Source organism: Hemiscyllium ocellatum, chromosome 1 (assembly GCF_020745735.1).
Source record: "Hemiscyllium ocellatum isolate sHemOce1 chromosome 1, sHemOce1.pat.X.cur, whole genome shotgun sequence".
Lineage (NCBI taxonomy): Eukaryota > Metazoa > Chordata > Chondrichthyes > Orectolobiformes > Hemiscylliidae > Hemiscyllium > Hemiscyllium ocellatum.
In genome coordinates, this window is record NC_083401.1 from 51,709,213 (window position 1) to 51,733,981 (window position 24,769).

The 24,769-nt window shown below is 41.2% G+C and overlaps 1 protein-coding gene across 9 annotated transcripts in view; it reads left to right on the forward strand.

Annotated features, from left to right (window-relative positions):
- Positions 1–24,769, forward strand: part of rai14 (retinoic acid induced 14) — a 285,215-nt gene that overhangs the window by 173,175 nt on the left and 87,271 nt on the right. For all 9 annotated transcript variants that reach the window (XM_060854012.1, XM_060854509.1, XM_060854434.1 and 6 more), the window contains exons 4-5: positions 17,553–17,641; positions 22,001–22,065. In XM_060854012.1, coding sequence (XP_060709995.1) covers positions 17,553–17,641; positions 22,001–22,065 — 154 coding nt within the window. The remainder of the gene's footprint in view (positions 1–17,552; positions 17,642–22,000; positions 22,066–24,769) is intronic.

The following is a 24,769-nucleotide window of genomic DNA, read 5'->3' on the forward strand; positions in this document are numbered from 1 at the left end:
CCAGATGTTTTTTCAATATTGTAATTGTACCAACCTCCACCAATTCCTCTGGCAGCTCAATCCATACATGCACCACGCTCTGCATGAAAAAATAACATTTTGGGTCCCTTTTAAATCCCGACTCCCTCACTTTAAACTAATGCCTTCTAGATTTGGACTCCACTACCCTGGAGACAAGAGCTTGGCTATTCAGCCTATCTATGCCCCTCATGATCTTATAAACTTCTACAATGTCATCACTCAGCCTCTGATGCTCTATGGAAAATAGCCTCAGCCTATTCAGCCTCTCCCGATAAGCTCAAACCTTCCATCCCTAGCAATATCCTTTCCTGTAAACTTTCCTAAACCCTTCCAAGATTCACAACATCCTTCCTATAAGAGGTAGACCAGAATTGAACACAGTATTCCAAAAGTGGCCTAACCAATGTCATGTACAACGCAACATGACCTCCCAACTCCTATATTGAATGCACGGACAAATAAAAGAAAACATACCTAACGCCTTCTTCACTATCCTATCTACCTGCGACTCTACTTTCAAGGAAATGTGAACCTGCACTCCAAAGTTGTTTTGTTCAGCAACACTCCCCAGGACCTTACCATTAAGTGAATAAGTCCCACCCTGATTCACCTTTCCAAAATGCAACACCTCACATTTATCTAAAGTAAACTTCATCTGTCACTCCTCAGCCCATTTGCCCCTCTGATCAATGTCCTTTTGTACTCTGAAGTAACCTTCTTTGCTGTCCACTACACCACTAATTTTGGTGTCAACTGCAGACTTACTAACTATTCCCCCTGTGCCATATCACCTTTCAATAGAACTGATAAATCTTGCACATCTTTCACCAGCCACAGTAAATGCCAATGAGTTGCTTGCCCAATATGTATACAATATCATATTTCCTTTTTGTTTTAATGCAAGCTCATAAGCATCAGAAATTATTGGCCATTGCTTAAACATTCTCGCAGCTTGTCTTCACTGCAGGTTTATGGCCCCTTGTCCTGTCTCTCCCCACCAACATCCATAACTCTTTAACATTTTCCACCACTTTCAAACTTTCCAGTTCATGATCCTGATTATCGCCTTTACATCCTGGATGCTCAATTGACACATCTCTCTCCCCGCAGACTAGCCTTAATTGCTATCCTCTTTTAATTCATCCAACCATCCTTCTCTGCCTGGCTGAGCTTGTTCTCTATTTGAACTATTTCTCCTTTGACGACTCCAATTAAAAGAGTTGCCGGGAAACCCTATGGGTTATATACCTGCCTTTTCATGGGATATGTGGAATATCCTTTATTCCAGTCCTAATCTGGAATTCATGTCTCACTATTTTTTTCTGTTACATTGTTACCCACAAAAGCAATTTTCCTATTTTCAATCCTAACTGCCTAGCTATGTCATTTACATAAATAATCAGACAAATCCAACTCAACTAGTTCCTGCCCCATCAATCCACTTTTGATCATCAATAAAGTGATGTGTCAACAATGTTGTCAAGTAGCACTTGCTCAGCAATAATCTAGTTCTTCTAAACTAGAGAGCAAAACGGGAATCAGGGGGTACCAGGGAGCAAACTCTCCACTGTTTGGAGTCCTACCCTATAGAAAGTTGTGGTTTTTGAAAGTCGATCACCTCTGCAGAGTTCCTCAGGGTAGTGTCCTAGGCCCAACCATCTTCAGCTGCTTCACCAATGACCTTCCCACCATCATAAGGTCAGAAGTGGGGATGTTCACCGATGATTGCACAATGTTCAGCTCCAATTGTGAGTCCTCTGATACTGGAACAGTTCATGTTCAAATGCAACAAGATTTGGGCAATATTCAAGCTTGTGTTGACAAATGGCAAGCAACATGAGTGCTGCACAAATGACTATCTCCATTAAGAGACAATCCAACCATCCCTTGACATTTAGTGGTTGTACCATCACTAAATTACCCCACTATCAACATCTTTGGGGTTACCATTGACCAGAAACTCAAGTGGACTCACCACAAATGCAATGACAGCAATATCAGGTCAAAGGCTAGGAATACTATGACATGTAACTCACCTTGTTCCCCAAGCCTGTTCACTATTTACCAGGCACGAGTCAGGAGTTTGATGGAATACTCCCCACTTGCCTGGATGGGTGCAACACCAAGAACAGTCAAGAAGCTATCTGGGACAAAGCAGCCTGCTTGATTGACTGACTCCACATCAGCAAGCATTCACTCCCTGCACAACCAATGCTGAGTAACAGCAGTACATCCTAATTACAAAATGCACTGCAGAAATTCATTAAAGATCCTTAGACATCACCTTGTAAATCCATGATCCCTTCTATCTAGATGGACAAGGACAGCAGATACATGAGAATGGCACCACCTTCAGGCTCCCCTCCAAGCTACTCACCATCCTGACTTGAAAGTATATTGTTAATCCTTCACTATCAGTGGGTCAAAATCCTGGAATTCCCTCCCAAATGGCATTGTTGGTGAACCCACAGCAAATGGGCTGCAACGGTTCAAGAAGGCACCACTTTCTCAAGGGCGATTAGGGACAGGTAATCGATATTGGTAAGCCAGCAATACCCATGTCCCATGAGTGAATTGAAAAAAACTGAAAATGTTCAGTGACTTGTTGTATATTTTTATCTTTTGCCTTCGTATGATCCACCACCCACTCTTCCGTTCCCCCTCCTTGACTGCTCATTCTCTATTTCTGGAATAGACTATCAAGCATTAACAGCTGTAACCCCGGTGACTTCCACAACTTTACTATCCTTTTGCAAATCCCACTTCACTAAGGAGTCTCTTCCATTCTATCACACTTTCCACATAGCACGTCTGACAACTTATGATCTTGACTGTTTTGCTTTTCCTTCTAGAGAAATCCCATTTGTTTCCTCACCTGTTCCATAACCACCTATTTTTTGTTACATCATTATCTCTTTTTGTCATTTCACCTCCCTTCCATTCTATAATACAGCTTAGTGGTTTTAAATTCCTGCATGGGCTGTTTGCCTTTTAGTCGAGAGTGTGGTGCTGGAAAAGCACAGCAGGTCAGGCAGCAGCCAAGGAGCAGGAGAGTCGAGGATTCAGGTATAAGCCCTTCCTCAGAGCAATTCCTGATGAAGGGCTTATGCCCGAAACGTCGATTCTACTACTCCTTAGATGCTGCCTGACCTGCTGTGCTTTTCCAGCAACACACTCTTCGACTCTGATCTCCAGCATCTGCAGTCCTCACTTTCTCTTTTCTTTTCCTTTTACACCGTCTTGCTTTCCCTGTTTCAGCTTAAAACCTTAATATAGTCAAAGGTTTATTGTGTCAAAAAAGCAGGCCATTCACACCATGGAATCCTTGCCAATCAGTGTCATTCTCTTGCATTAACCCCATAGCCCTGCACGTGTAAACCCCTGAAGTGCCCATCTAATTTCTTGTTGAAGTCTTTCATTATCTTTCCCTCCTCTGGCCTCCTTGACAGTGAGTTTCAGGATATTATCACTCGCTGTCAAAAAAAGCTCTCCTTCACATCTAGTTGGTAAAACAAAAAACTGAGAGTCAGACTAAAGCGCAGTTACAAGAGTGAAAGAAGTGGGAATAGACCCTTGCTCGCATGCTGTTCTCAATTTGGAGTTTGTAAATTTAAAAATGATTGCTTTGTATTTCAGATGACACTAAATTGGGGGTGGAGGGGGATGTACAGAAAGGATGATGAGTCCTGGGGAGGACGGCGACAAATTTGTAGAGGATTTAAAACATGAAGAATGAATTAAGTCATTGTCAAATGAGATTTATCATAGAAGTATGTGGTACTACTTTGTGGAAAGTCACTTATTAGTGGGAGAGATACAGGTCTAGGTGGAGCAGTGGAATAAGAGGCCTTAATTTCCAAACACACCAATCAACCCCAGGGCATCAATGTGGACTTCAACAGTTTCCTCATTTCCCCTTCCCCCACCTCACCCCAGTTCCAAACTTCCAGCTCAGCATTGTCCCCATGACTTGTCCTACCTGCCCTATCTTCTTTTCCACCTATCCACTCCACCCTCCTCCCTGACCTATCACCTTCATCCCCTCCTCCACTCACCTATTGTACTCTATGCTACTTTCTCCCCACCTCCACCCTCCTCTCATTTATCTCTCCACCTTTCAGGCACTCTGCCTGTATTCCTGATGAAGGGCTTTTGCCCGAAACGTCAATTTTACTGCTCCTTGGATGCTGCCTGAACTGCTGTGTTTTTCCAGCACGTCTAATCCAGAAACACACCAATCACTAAAGGTTGCAAAAGAGGTTCGCAAATTCATTTGAATAAAAGTAAGCCAATTTAGTGAGAGTTTCTGTCTATCAGCGTGTTTTACCTCATGTGTTGTCTCATGTAGCATAAAAAAAGTGGGTGTAAATACTGTGGTACTGAAAATCCAACAGAAATCAATGACAATTAACTATTATCCGTTTGGCTTATATCTCACTACAAAGTCATCTCCTTAGAGATTGTTGACTAATTTGATTGTGTCACATCTTGTCTGTTACACCACAATGGGTTTAGTTTGAATCTCATGAATTGTGACTGTTCTGAGATCTATGAATATTCATAGACCAGCAGCTCCTGGATCAGGTCGATGATTGATTTTGAGAAGCCAAACGTACATTGTCATTATGTAAAACTGGTGATCATTATACTGTATCAGAAGATTTCTCATAATCCGAACCATGAATCACCACCAGCTAAGGTTAGAGTCGTTCAGGTGGCATTATCTTCCGTGTTAATGTTAGTTATCAATGTGCGTTGTCCTGCCTTATCAGGACATGTGACACTAATGATTGCTTTATACCATTAACATGGTGTATGAGACTTAATCTGGAAAATTTGGCTACCTTCTGAAATTCACCTTTTGTCTGACTCTGAATAACATTAATGCTTTCACATTTGTGCACCTTAACACTTTCTTTCCTACAGGTGGTCTTGTACTGTCTAGTTGGACACTTGTGATTTGTGCTGGGGTATGTGTGGGTCTTTTACTCAGTTTTTTTTCTTTGAACATGCATGTCATATCTCCCTTGGTGGTACATGCGTTACAGATATCAAGAAAAGCTGGACAGCTTTTGGATAATTGCAACAAACCACATGTGTTCCACATTTTGTTGATTTAGTATGTTTTGCTGATTGTGGCAAAGATGTTGGTTGCACCTAAGGCATGTAATTGTTGTTGGCTGCAACTATAGCATCAGGATGGACACAAGTATCAGTGGTAGAGCCCTTTTTCTTACACAAGATTCTTTCAGGTGTTTGAGTTTTTATAGATAAGCAGGAGGCTGGGGGAACCCAGCAAGCCAGGCAGCATCACGAGATGGAGAAGTCAACGTTTCAGTTATGGCCCTTCTTCAGGATTGGGGGTGGGTGTAAAGGTAGCTGTAAATAAAGTGGGGGTGGAGTGGTTAGGATGTGTGAGGAACGAGGTGGGGATAGTTGAACACAGGTATAGGGTACAACCTGGTTGGTCGATCAGAGGAATGAATCCGGTTGGTAACTGGAAAAAAGGATCGATCAGAGGAGTGCAAGTTGGCAGAGGGGATGGGAAGGAAGATTATTTGAAATTGGAGAACTCAATGTTGAGTCCTCCAGGCTGTAGACTGCCCAGGTGGAAGGTAAGGGGTTGTTCCTCCAATTTGTGGTCTGATTCACTGTGCCGATGGAGGAGGCCATGGATGGTCATGTCAGAAAGGGAGTGGGAAGGGGAATTAAAACGGGCAATGACTGGGAGGTCAGATTGGCCCCTGTGGGCCCAGCTGAGATACTCAGCGGAACATGCCCTAAGGTGCGGACCTGACCTCTCAGTCACCACCGATTTTTAATTCCCTAACCACTCCCTTTCCAACATGACCATCCTCCATTGCTACAATGAACCACACAACAATATGGAGGAACAACACCTCGTCTCCCACCTGGGCAGCCTACAGCCCATAGGACTCAATACTGAGTTCTTCAATTACAAATAACCTCCCTTCCCATCCCCTAACTCCCTTCCCAGCTCCACCTCTTTCCCCCCCCCCCCCCACCACACCTTTCCATTCCTCTGATTGAGCCTTCCTTCCAGCTGCCAACAGGATTTATTCCTCCCATCGACTAACCAATTCATACCTTCTACCTGTGTTCACCTATCCCTACCTCACCACTCCACTCCACCTACCCCTTTATCTGCTGCTCCCCTTATATCCACCCCAAGTCCTGAAGAAGGATTACACCCGAAACATTGACTTCTCTGCCTCTTGATGCTGTCTGACTTGCTATGCTCTTCCAGCCTCCTGCCTGTCTATCTTGAATTCCAGTATCTGCAGATGTTTTGTCTCTACCTGAGTGTAGAAGCAATCACTGACTCATTGAGTCTCTCTGATGCTTCCTCTTGGAACAGTCAAGCTCTTATCCTTTGCTGCTGTACCTTCTGATAATCTGGCCAGAGTCATTTGAGGTTGCTATCCATATGATATGAGTTGGTGTCCATTAAGCTTGAAGTTAATTCTTATTTTGAGCTGGTCTTCGAGAAACTTGCAGATCGTTTCTGGATATTTCAGATCAACCATGGAAAGACAATGTGTCGATTCTGTGAAATTCCTTACAAATCGCAGTCAAAATTTTTCAAAGTCTTTTCTCAGGACTATCTATCATTTGATGTTTAACATACAATTGCATACATTGTTTGATCATCTGTATCAGTAAGGGTATCATTAGATACTTAAACCACAGCAAGATTCCTGCTATCTATGGTTCTGCCTTAAAAAATATTGCATTGTTCTACCTCAAGCTTTGGCCCACACTTTATGTTAGCATAAGTTAAAACTGCTCCTTCCATAATAACAAAAACTTTGTACCTGTTCATAGGAGAAACTAATATTCATGTATCAACTTTTAGGGGCACAATATTCTAGCTTTCCAAATCCTCTATTCCTCTGATGTCTATCGTAGAATCATATGGCACAGAAACAGACCCTTCAACCCAACTCATTCATGCCAACCTAATCTAAACTAGTCCCATTTATAGAATCATAAAATCCCACCTGTGTTTGCCACAATCTTCCAATCTTTATGGGTCGATGTCTTCTGCTGTCTGCACTCCATTCCCTTTTGCACGCTGGAATGTAAACCATTTCGATCTGGAAACTTATCTACGTACTCTAAGAATAGCCAGTCTTTCTATATCTTCCAATTCTATTTCAACTATTCAATACTTAACCACTCTCTACTGACACTTTGCTACCACTCATTTGCTCATTATACATCGATACAAAGTATTTGAGTCATGTCTTCTGTTCTATATCACCCTCTTTATTCCTAATAAGTCCCACTACACCATTTAGAACTTATTCACCTGCTGATAGAACATTTTTGGATTCACTTATATTCTCATTTTATTTATTTTTTCATAATCTCTCTGCTAATTTAATTTTCCTCAGTCTTTGCTTCTAAACATTTTCTACTGGGCCTGATTCTCCTTTGAAGAATTTATCAGAAACATACCTCACATCCTCCTCCTCTTTAACTGCAGCTCTATCTTCAAGAAGCTCTTTTTATTTGTTAATGGGATCTGGGGGTTACCAGCTGAGGCAGAATTTATTGTTCTTCCCAGATTGTTCTGGTGAGCTGCTCTGGTGAGCTGTTGCACTCCTTGGCTGTAGGAATTTTTTGTTCTTCCCAGATTGTTCTGGTGAGCTGTTGCACTCCTTGGTGTAGGAATTTCCACATTGCTGTGCAAAAGAGAGTTGCGTGTGACAGAGCAGTAACAAAATGGCAATATAGTTCCAAGTGAGGCTGGTGAATAGAATCTTGATATGAGGGGAACTTGCAGGTGGTGGTATTTCTCTTGCTACTTATCCTTGTTCTTCTAGTTGGTGGATTTAGATTTTATCTTTCAAGGTCAGTAATTTTTCTGCCAGTGTTACTTCTGTCAATTTCTGGTTCCATTTCATCATCTCAACCCGATGAAGATATCCATCTTTTAACGGTAGATGTTCTGCTTTAGATTGTTGCCTGGTATTTTTCATTATCGATACAAGCCTTATGATACAATAAAGACTCTTTATCTAAAATGTTCTCCAGTATTTAGTCCATTTGGTTCCTTAGACTTCAACAATCGATCCAGCAACACCACTTGTTCATCTGGGAGCATGTTATTTGAGGAAGGTCTGCTGAACGCAACTCAGAAATTCCTCAAATACCTTTATCTATTATTATAATATTATCCCAATCAACACTGGTGTCATGAAAGGTCTAATAGCTGCATTCTGTAGCAGTGATTTCATGATCTTCACGACTTCCTTGCAGATTTGCTCCTCCACCTCTTTCCCATCATTAGGAGTTGTATAAAATACTCCCAGGGGCATGGTTATTCCCTTTTTTTGTCCTCCTCACTAACTAATTCAATGCTGTTCTTACCTTATCAAGATCTCCTGTTTTGCCAACATTGCAATATCTCCAAGCAGAGCTGTCACCCCACCTCCCTTTTTATTCTTGCCAAACTTTTCTGAACATCTTTTCACGTTCTGAATGTTAACTTGGTTTCAATTTCCAGTGTTTCCTTTATTTGTTCCAGTGAAATTGTAGGACTTTGGAAGAGAGGTTGTGAGTTGATTGTTTGAAAAATAAAACCCTCAGTAATATTTTCAGATATGACTTAATGAGTATCTCATAATTTTTTCCTGAAATATGTAACTTGTAAATTATGTCTTTAGTTTCAGATCTTACTTAAGGTATTTATAATTCGAAGTGAATGCTTTCCCTGTCAAGATTGGAAATTTTAAGTGCATACTCTATCTGGGTTTATTTTGTGCTGCCTCGTGTACACAGAACATGTGACAGGGTTTGAAGAGTACACAAACAGCAGCAATTAAGGGCAACCCTGTAATAGTTAGCTGGTGAAACAGTATTTGAAGGGAGGATGGAATGGCATGGAATTTGTGAATGAGATGATTGTATATTTGATTACATATGGTAAATTGGCAAGGACAATATTACTTGATCTTATTATTCAGAAGCTGCAATTTGTGCCAAAAATAAAGTGTCAATGAGATGAAAAATTCACAAGATTAGATAAAAAGTATTTTTAAAAAGTTGTTCGGTAAATTGAAAGTAATACGTCCCTGTTGATTCTAACAACATAAAAGATTGTAGTCAGTAGTCTAATGAATTTCTGCACAGACCCAAGGATGGAGCAGTTATAATGTTACACTGAATTTTGATTCTTGAACAAGAACTTTGTCTTGAAACAAGATGAGTAGCTCATTTGTTTGACCATTTGATAAAGCATTAATGTAATGCATTTTGGAAGTAAACTGCTTACTTCTCTAATATTACTGAGCACATCAGACATTTTTCTGACTTTTCAGCTTGGAAGAAAATAATTTCCAATTAGAGGTTAACATTCTTTCACTATAAATAAGTTCCAAGGCCAATCTCCTGACAGCTTTTGTATTTGTATCCTTAGGCCTGTCTTACACGTGGCTTTATGTGCATGTTTTCAAGAATATAAAGTTTTTATTCTGTTAGTATTTGATAAAAGTAGTGTAAATACCATTTAAAGTAGTACTGATAAAATAAAGATTTGACCACAAATATTTTGTGGCTCTGCTAGTTATTAGTGTAAGTTACTGAAAAATTATTGGTAAAGTATTTCCAAAAGACATTTTGAAGGATTTGTTTGGATTACTCAACAAACTGTCTCAGATAGTTGTTTACATAGGGAAATTCCATTATAAAATGTTTATGTAGGCAGCTTCAATGAGATGATCTGCCACTACTGAAGGCATATCTGATTCTACATTGACTGCCAGTTACTGCCCTCTAATTGGCACTTAAGACCTTCAGTGAGCATGAAGCATGTGTCATACCTCTGAATGACCTCTCTCCCACCTCCCAGAGGAAGGGTAAGGGAATTGATTGTTGACTGTCAATGAGGTACCTGAGCCACATCATTAAAATTCTTTCAGTCTAATCTGAAATCAGGTTTGCTACCTAAGGTCACAATTAAATCAAAAAAGAAAATTTATGTGGAAACACAACAAGGATGGCATGGTGGCTCAGTGGTTAGCACTGCTGCCTTACATGCCTGGGACCCAGGTTCGATTCCATCCTTGGGCTCCTGTCTATGTAGAGTTTGCACACTCTCCTTCTGTCTGCATGGGTTTCCTCCCACAGCCCATTGGATTGGCCATGCTAAATTGTCCATGGATGTGTAGGTCAGGTGAATTAGCCGTGGAAAGTGTTGATGGGGGGCAAGAATGGATCTGGGTGGGATGCTCTTTGGAGGGTTGGTCTGGACTTAAATGACCTGCTTCCACGCACTTTAGGAATTCTGTGATAAGTTCTATTATAAGATCTGGCAGCACCTGTGTAGTGAGAAACAGAATTGGCATTTCAAGTACAATATGACTTCGTTTTTGCACTCAAAAAATGAACTCTGTTTGTCTCTCCGTGGCTATTGCAGGACCTGCTGAGTTTCTCCAGTACACCATGTTTGATTTCAGATCTCTGGCATCCACAGTACTTGGCTTTAGTTCAAGGCCACAATGAGTTGAGAGAAACAGTTATTTGGACACTCTTGCACTTCTTTGCAGATGGCTATATGTCTGCAAATCTGCACTTCACCACTTGGCATGCTGGTTCAGTATCTCTGTAGGTTATTCAACATAACACATATGATCTGCCTATATTTTATTTATCTTATTCATCTGCGTATTCTTTTAAAATATGTTTTGTAGATCATCTACCTTTTCCTTGTATAACCAACGAAGTACAGGGGTACCTGGGCATCACTTGATTTTGGCTATTCAATGGTAGAAAAGATGAGTGAGCAACTGAAATGGTGTACTTTAGATTTTCCAGGCAGCTGGGGAAATGGAACGTTGACAGTTATTTCTTTTTTGATAAGAGATTTGCAAAGTTGAGGCATTTCTTCACTAGAATCATGAAAACACATGATGGATGTATCCAACATTGTGAAGGATAAATAGTGATTGTTTACTCTAACTGGCAGCATGGTAACTAAAGTGCAGACATTTAAGACAGTCACAAAGATAAAGGACATTTAGAGTATGGAATGCTCTGGCATGAAGCATGGTTCAAATTGTGCATTAATTTTAAATCAAGACAGATGGTTTCTTGGGGAAAAGAAAAAGCAGTCTTTAAAGGGAATGAGGAGGAAAGTGGAATTGGGCTAGGCGACTCAAGTGGGGGAAAAATACTTTGACAAATTTGCTGCACTGTATGTGTCCTACTCTCCAATTGCTCATAATTCGATAACCTGCGGAATAATTTTTAGAAAGGAAAATGTGAAGCTAGTTCGGTGTGTCAGTTTCAAAGCACTACCAGTAATGTAATGCCTGTTAATAGATTCAACTCCATAGCTTCTGTAAACCAGCAAAATAAATCCTGTCATTTAAGTAGAGTTATGATAATGGATAATGTCTGTAACTTGTGTAGTTTTACAATTTTGTGGGAGTTGTGGGAGGTGTGGGAACTTACAGATATTACTAAAATAAAAGCTCAGATGTCAGCAACATGTAAACATTACATATGATGCTTTGTCAAAATGTCATCACTTTAATATTTAGACAAATAGTGGGAAAGTTTATTACTTGAAAAACAAATTGATGTCTTAACAAATACCTAAATGGCTTTGAGAATATTGCATTACAATGTGTAATAAATCTCTAAACTCTAAAAAGCAAAAGTGCTTTGTTAGGTTTATGCTTTTTTCAAGTTGTCTTTATGAAATCTAGATCTTTTATGACATGATCCATACTTCCCTTTTAGTTCAACAATAAGAAAACACTCTGTACAGCATCTTCCATACCTTAGGGATGTCCAGAAGCTAATGATCCCATGAAAGCTATGTGATAATAACTGGATAATATGTTTTATTTATGCTGAAATCAGCTTTCAGGAGGATACCACCAAACACTTACATACAAAAACCATTCTGTGCCTTGAATTAGATAGTAATATTTTGTAAACAGATACTCAATATTCTAATACATTAGCCAACTTTATTAATACATAAAACAGAAACTGTCCACATTAGCCTTGCAACTATGCTTTCCTTCATTGGTCAGAGCATTGAGCAGAGGAGTTGGGAGGTCATGTTGTGGCTGTACAGGACATTGTTTAGGCCACTTTTGGGATATTGCATGCAATTCTAGTCTCTTTTCTATCAGAAAGATGTCATGAAACTTGAAAGGGTTCAGAAAAAATATGTAAGGATGTTGACAAGGTTGGAGGATTTGAGTTATAGGGAGAGGCTGAATAGGCTGGGGCTGTTTTCCTTGGAGCATCGGAGGCTGAGGGGTGACCTTATGGAGGTTTATAAAATCATGAAGGGCATGCGTAGGGTTAATGTACAAAGTCTTTTCCCTGGGGTGGGGGAATCCAGAACCAGAGGGCATATGTTTAGGGTGAGAGGGGAAGAGACTTGAGGGGCAACGTTATCATGCAGAGGGTGATGTGTTTGTGTGGAATGAGCTATCAGAGGTAGTGGTGGAGGCTGGTACAATTAAAAGGTAACGGATGGGTATATGAATAGGAACAGTTTGGAGGGATATGTGCCAAGTGCTGGCAAATGGGACTAGATTAGGTTAGGATATCTGGTCGGCATGGACAAGTTGGACCGAAGAGAGTCTGTTTCCGTGCTGTGCATCTCTATGACTCTATAGTTATTTTATTGATTTCTAAATTTTCTCTCTTCTCTTGTAATTCTAAAAACAACTTGTCGAACTTATAAACATGCCATTACAAAATATTGCTTCAATGTTGTGGACTCCTATATTTGAAGAATGCAAAATCACACCTAAACATTTTTTTAAACATTTTCTAATTAATCATTTACAGAATTCCTTTTCTGGAAGCCATGCAACTGAATATTTTGAAGCTTAAAGAGAAAATCCTGTGGCACGCGAGCGGTAGAGAATATTTTACATATTTTGATAGCTCCCACCTTTGACTGTAAACCTTAAAAGGAGAGAGAGTGAAGTGATCATATCTTGTTGGAAGTGCTGTCCAGTTTTACAGATAAAACAGTTGCAAGCAGGCCTTTGCCCCCACCCTGCCTCCCTCAACCCAAAATGGGAGAATGATCCACTCATTGAGTCGATCACCAATCGGTTTGATATCATCCACCTTTCCCTCACCCCCATAGGCATCCTGCCCGTTGTAGTTTCTCCAAATAACTGCAGATTCACCACTTAATAAGAACATAAGATAGTGATGTATAACACAGAAACAGACTCTTCGGTCCAATTCGTCCATGCTGACCTCATATCCCAATAGGAGCAGGAGTAGGCCATCTGGCTCGATGAGCCTACTCTGCCATTCAGCAAGATTATGGCTGATCTTTACTTGGACTCAACCGCTCAGTATAACCCTTAATAACTTCACTGTTCAAAATGTATTTATTTTTACCTTAAAATCATTCAACAAGGTAGCCTCAATTGCTTCACCATCCCTCTGTCCACCCTCAGACTGAATGAAGATGTTGACTATTTGCACAGCAGTCAGCTTCGCCATTCAGAGGCTGTTTCTTTTTGATTAAAGAACCCATTTAAGCAAAGTGAGAAAGAACTATCCTCTAGAGGAGTAGCTCATTGCAAAACCTTCCATTTGTATTTATCCGGATTTGAAGCAAGGACTAGAGGCTGAAAGGAGCCCTTCAGCAGGCTGTATTCTGGCCTGTCGGCTATCTGTTGGACAAGCCTCGTGCTGCTGAGAAATAGGGAAGAACAAGAAGAATATCACACCGTGGCCATACCCTGTAGCAGTATTACAACCTGGCCATATCGTGGAGCAGTATTACACCATGGCCATGCTGGGTCACAGTATTACACCGTGGCCACACCATGTAGCAGTATTACACCGTGGCCATACCCTGTAGCAGTATTACAACCTGGCCATACCGTGGAGCAGTATTACACCATGGCCATGCTGGGTAGCAGTATTACACCGTAGCCACACCCTGTAGCAGTATTACACTGTGGCCATACTGGGTCACAGTATTACACCATGGCCATACCCTGTAGTAGTAACACACCGTGACCATACCCTTTAGCAGTATTACACCATTGCCCTACCATGCAGCAGTGTTACACCATGGCCATATCCTGTAGTAGTAACACACCGTGACCATACCATATAGCAGTATTACACCGTAGCCATACCCTGTAGCTGTATTACACCATGGCCATACCATTTAGCAGTATTACACCATTGCCCTACCATGCAGCAGTATTACACCATGGCTATACTCTGTAGCAGTATTATACCGTGGCCATACCATGTAGCAGTATTACACCATGGCCATACTATGTAGCAGTATTATACCATGGCCATACCGTGCAGCATTATTACACCGTGGCCATACCCTTTAGCAGTATTACACTGTAGCCATATCCTTTAGCAGTATTACACCGTAGCCATACCCTTTAGCAGTATTACACTGTAACCATACCCTGTAGCAGTATTACACCGTAACCATAGTCTGTAATGGTATTTCACCATGGCTGTACCATGTTGCAGTATTTCATCATGTCTGTAACCTGTACCACTATTTCACCATGGCCATACCCTGTCGCAGTATTTCACCGTGGCCATACCTTGTAGCAGTATTACACCATGGGCATAACTTGTACCACTATTTCTCCGTGGCCGTACCGTGTTGCAGTATTTCACCACGGCTCTATCCTGTAGCAGTATTTCACTGTGATCATACTGTGTGGCAGTGACCAAAAACCTTACCAGAGACTTTCAGCCATGATTCTGAGAGAACGATGGCAGAGAGTTGAAAGTGACCAATTCACTTAACAACTTTACAAAGGAAAGGTGCTGTGACAGTTTTTGTTAGGAATGAAATTTCAAAGTAGTTTTCCTGAGCAAGGGATGAATAATCTGTTTTAAGAAGGAGATGTCACCTGAGGATAATGAAGGCAACTATATGATGTAAGGTAGCAAGGGATTTAGAAGTAAATACACACGGTCAGCAGTTTAATGGGAGTGAAAGTTCTCATGGTCCCATGGCGAGATGAGATTCGTTGAATGCATCCTTTCCTGTCGGCAAAGAGTAAACCGGCTGTATTTTTTGAAGGATGCTTAAGGTGTTCGCGCTGCTATGTCAGCATGAAAAGAGGATTGGCTGTTGGGTAAGAAATAAAGTCAGAATAAATGGATCAGCTTCAGGTTGGCAAACATTAATTAGTGGATTTCCATTGGGATTGAAACTGAGGCTCAATTATTTCTCGATCTATGTAAATTAACTCGGTCTATATTGATAAGTTAGACGGAGGCACCAATTGCATTGCAGCCAAATTTGCTGATGACACAAAGATGGTGTGGATGTTGTAAAGAGTTTAACAAGGGATATAATGAGGTTAAATGACTTGATAAATATTTATCAAATGGAAAATGTGAAAAAATCTGAGATTATCCAGTGACAGGCAGATTAAAAAATTATTATTTTCCTTAGTGAGAGATTGCAAGCTGAGACATCTCTATGTCTTCATAAGGCAGCATGCAGGTACAGAAAGGAATGAGGCGGCAAAAGGAATGTTAACCTGTTGTGCAAGGGGATAGGAGTGACGAGGAACGTAAAAGTAGAGAAGTCTTGTTGAAACTATGGATTATATGGCACTGGTGAGAACGTCTGCAGTTTTGACCTCCCTTTCACAAGCACAAGTATGGTTGCACTTAAAACAATTCAGAAAGGATTGTTAGACTGATATCTGGGGATAAAGGGATTGTCATGAAGTTGCAGAATGATTGAACAGTTTGCCTATACTTGTTGGAGTACTAGAATGTATGTTTAAAAACAAAAGATTACCTATTTAATACTGAGGTGAGAAATTTCTTCAGAGTAGTTCATATTTTGGAATTTCCTTCCCAGTAATTGGTGGAAGCTAGAATCAAAGATTACAAGAGGCAGGCAAGGAAATGGAGTTAAGGTAACAATTACTAGCCTGATATTATGGAATTGGAGAAAGTGAGGACTGCAGATGCTGGAGATCAGAGTCAAAACGTGTGGTGCTGGAAATGCACGGCTGGATAGGCAGCATCCGCGGAGCCAGAGAGTCAACGTTTCGAGCATAAGCTCTTCATCAGGCTGTGCTTTTCCAGCATCACACTTTTTGTCTTTGATATTATGGAATTGCAGAGCAAGGCTTGAGCCAAATGGTTTACATTGGTGTCTATTTTTCAGTGAACCTATGATTATATTTTGATTGCACAGACAGTGTTTCCACTTGTGAGGTAGACTAAAACTTGTGAGGTAGTCATCAAGAATTCAAATGGGAAATTCCAAACACATTTCTGTATCCACACTGTGGTGAGAATATGGTTACTCAGTGTCACAAGTAGGGTAGTGAATTGAGCATGTCAGTGAGATGAGAATGAAAATTTGAGCGAGTTTGGTGAAGGATGAGAAGAGCAAAGAGTAGAAAATAAGTGCCTTTGTTATTTGAATGGTCTGGTTCGGTGTATTTGGTATACTTTGCAAGTTTGAGTGAATTTTGGATTAGTGAACTTATAGAATGATGGATTTGATGATAGAGAACTCAGTAATCTCAACACGGGGCAGGGAAGAAGAGATTATAGATGATATGCCTTAAGAGTTATTTTTGAATCACATGTTCCAGTTTTGACAATGGAGTGCAGAATTTGATACTGCTTAATGCTATCCAGCCAGACCAAGCAATGGAGGTCTAAACCAGTTCTATACCTAATAAATATAAGTCACCACTCTTCAACTTAAAGCGATGAAGAAGAGAGCCATATCAGAGCAATGATCAGGTTGAGCAAGGGTAAGGGTTTTACTTCAATAAACAGTATCAAAGATGGAGGTGAAGGAAGGTTGTAGATGATTGAGACAAAAAGAAAACCAATGGATCAATAGTTGGGAGTTTGAGTGTACAGTTGTAGGTGATAAAGGGGTACAGTTTATTTCTGGGTGTTGTGGGGTGAGATGTCCTTGGGCAATGCATTGCTCAGAAACAAGGCTTCGTTGAGTGAGCAACACCATAAAAAAAGGTTTGAGCAGTTCAATCACTCAAACTTTAAATAAATATCTCAGGATAAAATGTGACACGAGTTTTATTTTGAAGTTTAAATAAAACCAAAATTAAAATTCTTGCCATCTTTTTATTGTTAACAGAGCCTAATTGGCCAAAATTTGGTGTTGGGGAGAAGTGTCAGAAATTGTCTACATTAGTGAGAAAATGGTGAACCTGTAACAAATACTGATTCAAGAGGGTTCCAAAAGGGAAGGATTAACCCATTTTGTGTCATTATATTGCAGAATAAATCTGAGTCGTTGCCTATTTTCCAAACTTTTATTTCAATCCCTACTGCTGTGTTTATAAAGCAAAGAATCAAATCACTTGGCTCACAACACTTCAAGAGTCAAATCAAATCAAGATATTAACTTATGATTAAATTTCATCTTTCAGAATTGTGCTTTAGGTGCTGGAAAACCCTCAAAGGTAAATGTTAAAATGCTGATGTAGTGATTTCATTGGTAATCTGCTTTTCTTTTTCAGTTTTCACCTGGCTGCCTCAAAGGGGCAGCTGGAATGCTTGGGAATGATGCTTTCTCATGGTGTTGATCTAACCGTACCTGATGGCTCAGGTAAGCAATTCACTACTGAAAATATGCATACGTTACAATAAATTACAGTATTTTGTTATAAAGTTGTTAGATTGCATTTGATTTTTTGAAACATTAAGAACTTTAAGACTTCATGGCAGAGATTTCCTCAGTCTACGTACATCTCTTTCACTAAGCCACTCACCATTCAAATCTCTCCAACTTGCTTTCCACTTGGCTCACAACACTTCAAGAGTCCTGATGAATGTTGCTTCAGTTCTTCTCTCTATCCTATAATCTATGATGTTATGCGTGATTGAGCATTCTCCATTGTCCTTACTGCACAGGGCTGGCTTTGCTAGGCTCCACTCTGGCCAACACAATTCCAGAAATAATTATTTTCCAAGCTACTACTGAGTTACACATAGTTCTGTGTTTCTATGGAAAATAGTGAATGTAATTACTTTTTTCAAAAAAGGAGGGAGACAGAAACCTTCAGGCAAGTTAACTATTTGTTCTGAGGAAAATGTTAGAAGCCATTATTATAGAAGTTATAAGACCATTTGACCATAAGACATAGGAGTGGAAGTAAGGCCATTCGGCCCATCGAGTCCACTCGGCCATTCAATCATGGCTGATGGGCATTTCAACTCCACTTACCCGCATTCTCCCCGTAGCCCTTAATTCCTTGTGACATCAAAAATTTATCAATATCTGCCTTGAAGACATTTAGCATCCCGGCCTCCACTACACTCTGTGGCAATGAATTCCACAGGCTCACCATTCTCTGGCTGAAGAAATGTCTCCGCATTTCTGTTCTGAATTGACCCCCTCTAATTCCAAGGCTGTGTCCACGGGTCCTAGTCTCCTCATCTAACGGAAACAATTTCCAAGCGTCCACCCTTTCCAAGCCATGTATTATCTTGTAAGTTTCTATTAGATCTCCCCTTAATCTTCTAAACTCCAATGAATTCAATCCCAGGATCCTCAGGCATTCCTCGTATGTTAGACCTACCATTCCAGGGATCATCCGTGTGAATCTCCGCTGGACATGCTCCAGTGCCAGTATGTCCTTCCTGAGGTGTGGGGACCAAAACTGGACAGAGTACTCCAAATGGGGCCTAACCAGAGCTTTATAAAGTCTCAGTAGCACAACGGTGCTTTTATATTCCAACCCTCTTGAGATAAATGACAACATTGCATTCGCTTTCTTAATCACGGACTCAACCTGCATGTTTACCTTTAGAGAATCAGTGAACATGCCAGTGTTTAACTGGGGTGGACAAAGTCAGAAGTCACATGACACCAGGTGATAGTCCAACAGATTTATTTAAAATCGCAAGCTTTTGGAGCAATGCTCCTTTGTCAGGTGAAGTCTTGCTGAAGACACTACACCTGATGAAGGAGCAGTGCTCTGAAAGCTTGTGATTTCAAACAAACCTGTTGGAGAATAATCTGGTGTCATGTGACTTCTGACTTTTATAGCAGTTACAGCACTCAATATATTCAAGGTAATTGGGCAGAGTCAATGTGGTTTTGTGAAAAGGAAATAATGTTTATCCAGTTTGTTGGAGCCCTTTGAAGAAGTAATGTGCTGTGGATGAAGGGGAACCAGTGAATGTAACTGTACTTAGATTTCCAGAAACCATTTGGTAAGGTGCCACATCAAAGGTTATTGTGAAAGCTATGAACTATGGTATGGGTTGGGGGAACATGGATTGGAGATTGGCTAGCTAACAGGAAGTAAGTAGCATAGGCCATACCTGGGACAGTTCCTACTTGGCAAGATTTAAATATTGTACCACAGGATTCAGGAGAAAGTGAGGACTGCAGATGCTGGAGATCAGAATCGAGAGTGTGGTGCAGGAAAAGCACAGCAGGTCAGGCAGCATCCGAGGAGCAGGAGAATCGATGTTTTGGACGTAAGCCCTTCATTAGGGCTTATGCCCACGGATGCTGTGCTTTTCCAGCACCACACTCACAGCTGCCACAGGATTCAGTCCAGGGACCTTAACATTTTACAATTTGTATAAATGAAGAAACCAAAGTATGATCACAAAACTTGCAGATTATATCAAGATAGGTTGGAATGTACGTTGTGAATAGGATATAAGGAGATGATAAAAGGATATGAATAAGTTACATGATTGGGCCAAGATCTGGCAAATGAAATAAAATGTGAAATTGTCCCTTTTGGTAGGAAGATTTAAAAGAAGCACATTGTCCAAATGGTGAGAGATTGCAGTGTTCAGATACAAAAGGGATTCAAATATTCTACTTCATGAATTCCAACCGTTTCTTGCAGTGCTAACAAGTCCTTAGGAAAGTTAGTAGAATGTTACCATTTATTGAGAGGGGAATTAAATACAAAAATAAGGAGATTATGCAGCAGCCAAACATGACATTGGTGAGACCATATCTGTATGGTATTGGTGGCCTTATTGAAAAAGAATGTAAGTGTTTTGAAGAAGTTTTACCAGACGAATACCTGGAATAGATGGGTTGCCTTATGAGAAAAGGATGTACACACTTGCCTTGTATCTGAAGGCATTCAGATGACTTGATTGAAATTTATAAAATCCTGAGGAGTCTTAACACAGGGTGCATCCGGAGAGGATACTCTGTTTTATGAAAGATTCTGGAACTAGGTGTTACGGTTTTCAAATAATAAGGGGGTCACATATTTTTGGAGAGCTCAAGATCTTTTCTCAGACATTTAAAAATCTTTGGGATTCTCTTTCTCAAAACATAATGAAAACAGAGTCTTTCAATATTCATACGGCAGAGGTAGATAGATTTTTGTTCAGCAAGATTGTCATGAGCATGCAGGAAAACCGAATAATCAATCAGCCAAAATTTTATTGAATGGTGGAGCAGACCTAAGAGGTCTAATTGCCTATTCATGCTCCTAATTGGAATGTCATCTCCAGAGATGCACTTTTTGACTGTCATCTTCTTTTTCACCTAAACTCTGCCCCAAAGTGCCGTTATTCACTGATTCTGCTGAATATACCTAGATCTGTCACTTTTGTTTGAATATTCATGAGACTAAAATCGCAGTTACATGTTCTGGAAGTATCAGTCAGTGCCTTTGATGTCAAAATCCATGCCTGACTACATGCTCAGGATGCTTGTGATGAAGTGTTCAACCTTTTGATACAAGTTAGATTCTCTCAAATTTCATTTGATTTCATATTCAATAAATACCGAAACAATTAGGTCCTGTTTTAATGTTCTTCTATTCTGATAGTAACCTTTTTAGAAAGCTTCTTAGATTTAGATTTTCTGTTGGGTCCTGCTGGTGGGTGGCACAAATCAGTACCTTGCTACTGGTGCTTATTAACAAAATTAATTCCACATGTGTATGAAGGATAAATAGAGGGAGCATGAGTATGCTTGTTTTAATATAACCATTCTGCATACCCAGGGATAGATCTGTCTGCTCATGGTAACTTGGAAGGATCCCTTCAAGAATACCTTGTCTTATGGTAGGGCATCAATTGGCTTCCACTCAGTCGGTTCCCTCAACTCAGCACCGCCCTCCTAACCTGCAATCCTCTTCCTGACCTCTCCGCCCCCACCCCACTCCGGCCTATCACCCTCACCTTGACCTCCTTCCACCTATCCCACCTCCATCGCCCCTCCCCCTAGTCCCTCCTCCCTACCTTTTATCTCAGCCTGCTTGGCTCTCTCTCTTATTCCTGATGAAGGGCTTATGCTCGAAACGTCGAATTCTCTATTCCTGAGATGCTGCCTAACCTGCTGTGCTTTGACCAGCAACACATTTGCAGCTGTGATCTCCAGCATCTGCAGACCTCATTTTTTACTTGGTACCATTTCCCAAGAAGATGACTGAGGTTAAGGGAATATAGATGCTGCTGCATATTTCCATAATTTCCAGGCACTGTTGTATTCTATCAATGTTATTGGATTGTTTATTTCCAAAATGCACATAATCGTGTGTCAGCAAAAATAAGTCTCAATCAAAGTTTCATTTAGAACATTGTAAAGAAATCTCCAAATACTGTAACAAAATTAGTCCTGGGGTCCTGGGCTGGACCCGCTATGAAGCTGTGTTGGTCCTGTGTTGGTTCTTCTATGTTGGTCCTTAAGATTCCAATATTTTTACTGGCGTTCTTACTGGACGTTTGGCAAATCAGAGAAAAGAAATGAAATTTATGTTACATTCTGGGTTTAGGTTTCTCATCTGCCTGTACAGTCTATTTCTAGCTGTAACTTTATAACCAAAATTTAGTATTTATAGCTACAGAGGAAATGCCAAACTGCAAAATCTCACTCACAACCGAGGAGCACTTTAAATGGCACTTTTGTATTCTAAGATTTAAAAAGTAGTGATGAATCTAAGAGCTTTACCCTTTTCTCTCCCTCCTTGAATTTTAGGGTACAATGCTTTGCATCTTGCTTCAAAGAACAGTCATCAAGAATGTGTGAGAAAGATCCTTCAGGTAGGGATGCCATGTGTTTTTGCTTTGTGTGATTTATAATTTAAGTAATAGCTACTCGAAGGGTATAAATTGTGACTTGTCCAATGGAACAGTGATACAAAATGTAATCAAAGTTTGTGAGAAGATTTGTAGCTCGGGTGCTCGTTGTTGTGGTTCTGTTCGCCGAGCTGGGAATTTGTGCTGCAGACATTTCGTCCCCTGTTTAGGTGACTTCCTCAGTGCTTGGGAGCCTCCTGTGAAGCGCGTCTTTGATCCTTCCTCTGCCATTTGTAGTGGTTTGTATCTGTCGCTTCCGGTTGTCAGTTCCAGCTGTCCGCTGCAATGGTCGGTATATTGGGTCCAGGTCAATGTGCTTATTGATAGAATCTGTGGATGAGTGCCATGCCTCTAGGAATTCCCTGGCAGTTCTCTGTTTGGCTTGTCCTATAATAGTAGTATTGTCCCAGTCGAATTCCTGTTGCTTGTCACTTGCGTGTGTGGCTACTAAGGATAGCTGGTCGTGTCGTTTCGTGGCTTGTTGGTGTTCATGGATGCGGATCGTTAGCTGTCTTCCTGTTTGTCCTATGTAGTGTTTTGTGCAGTCCTTGCATGGGATTTTGTACACTACATTGGTTTTGCTCATGCTGGATATCGCGTCCTTCATTCTGGTGAGTTGGTGTCTGAGAGTGGCTGTTGGTTTGTGTGCTGTTATGAGTCCTAGTGGTTGCAGTAGTCTGGCTGTCAGTTCGGAAATGCTCTTGATGTATGGTAGTGTGGCTAGTCCTTTGGGTTGTGGTATGTCCTCGTTCCATTGTCTTTCCCTTAGGCATCTGTTGATGAAATTGTGCGGGTATCTGTTTTTGGCGAATACATTGTATGGGTGTTCTTCTTCCTCTTTTTGCAGTCCTGGTGTGCTGCAGTGTGTTGTGGCCCTTTTGAATAGTGTCTTGATGCAACTTCTTTTGAGTGTGTTGGGGTGGTTGCTTTCATAGTTCAGGACTTGGTCTGTGTGTGTGGCTTTCCAGTATATCTTTGTGGTGAATTCTCTGTTAGGTGTACCATCGCATCTAGGGATGGGAGTTGGTTGTCCTTTTCTTCCTCTCTTGTGAATCGGATTCCTGTGAGTGTGGCGTTGATGAGCCGGTGCGTGTTCTCTATTTCTGTGTTTTTAATGATTACAAACGTGTCATCCACATATCTGACCGAGTTTGGGTTGAATTTGCGATAAGACTGTTTGTTCTAATCTTTGCATTACTACTTCTACTATGAGTCCAGAGATGGGTGAGCCCATGGGTGTGTCATTGATTTGTTCATATATTTGGTTGTTGAATGTGAAGTGTGTTGTGAGGCACAGGTCCAGTAGTTTGAGTATGCCATCCTTGTTGATAGGTTAAAAGTCCTGTTGTCTGTTCTGTACGTCCAGCAGGTTGGCTATTGTTTCTCTGGCTAGGGTTTTGTCGATAGATGTGAACAGTGCCGTTACATCGAATGAGACCATGTTTCTTCCTTGTCTATGTGTATATTTCTAATGATGTCCAAGAATTCCTGTGTTGACTGTATAGAGTGTCTGGATCCGCTGATTAGGTGTTCCAGTTTCTGCTTTAGTTCTTTAGCCAGTTTGTGTGATGGTGTCCCTGGTCGTGACACTATTGAGTAAAAACAATCACTGCAGATGCTGGAAACCAGATTCTGGATTAGTGGTGCTGGAAGAGCACAGCAGTTCAGGCAGCATCCAAAGAGCAGCGAAATTGACGTTTCGGGTAAAAGCCCTTCATCAGGAATAAAGGCAGTGAGCCTGAAGCATGGAGAGATAAGCTAGAGGAGGGTGGGGGTGGGGAGAAAGTAGCATAGAGTACAATGGGTGAGTCGGGGAGGGGATGAAGGTGATAGGTCAGGGAGGAGAGGGTAGAGTGGATAGATGGAAAAGGAGCTAGGTAGGTCGGACAAGTCCGGACAAGTCATGAGGACAGTGCTGAGCTGGAAGTTTGGAACTAGGGTGAGGTGGGGGAAGGGGAAATGAGGAAACTGTTGAAGTCCACATTGATGCCCTGGGGTTGAAATGATCTGAAGTGGAAGATGAGGCGTTCTTCCTCCAGGCATCTGGTGGTGAGGGAGCGGCAGTGAAGGAGGCCCAGGACCTCCATGTATTTGGCAGAGTGGGAGGGGGAGTTGAAATGTTAGCCACGGGGCAGTGTGGTTGATTGGTGCGGGTGTCCCGGAGATGTTCCCTAAAGTGCTCTGCTAGGGGGCGCCCAGTCTCCCCAATGTAGAGGAGACCGCATTGGGAGCAACGGATACAATAAATGATATTAGTGGATGTGCAGGTAAAACTTTGATGGATGTGGAAGACTTCTTTACAGCCTTGGATAGAGGTGAGGGAGGAGGTGTTGGCACAGGTTTTCCAGTTCCTGCCGTGGCAGGGGAAAGTGCCAGGGTGGGAGGGTGAGTTGTAGGGGGGCATAGACCTGACCAGGTAGTCACGGAAGGAACGGTCTTTGTGCAAGGCGGAAAGGGGTGGGGAGGGAAATATATCCCTGGTGGTGTTGTCTTTTTGGAGGTGGTGGAAATGTCGGCGGATGATTTGGTTTATGCTGAGGTTTGTAGGGTGGAAGTTGAAAATGCGTTGCTGGTTAAAGCACAGCAGGTCAGGCAGCATCCAAGGAATAGGAAATTCGACGTTTCGGGCATAAGCCCTTCATCAGGAAAGTTTGAGAACGTGGCTGAA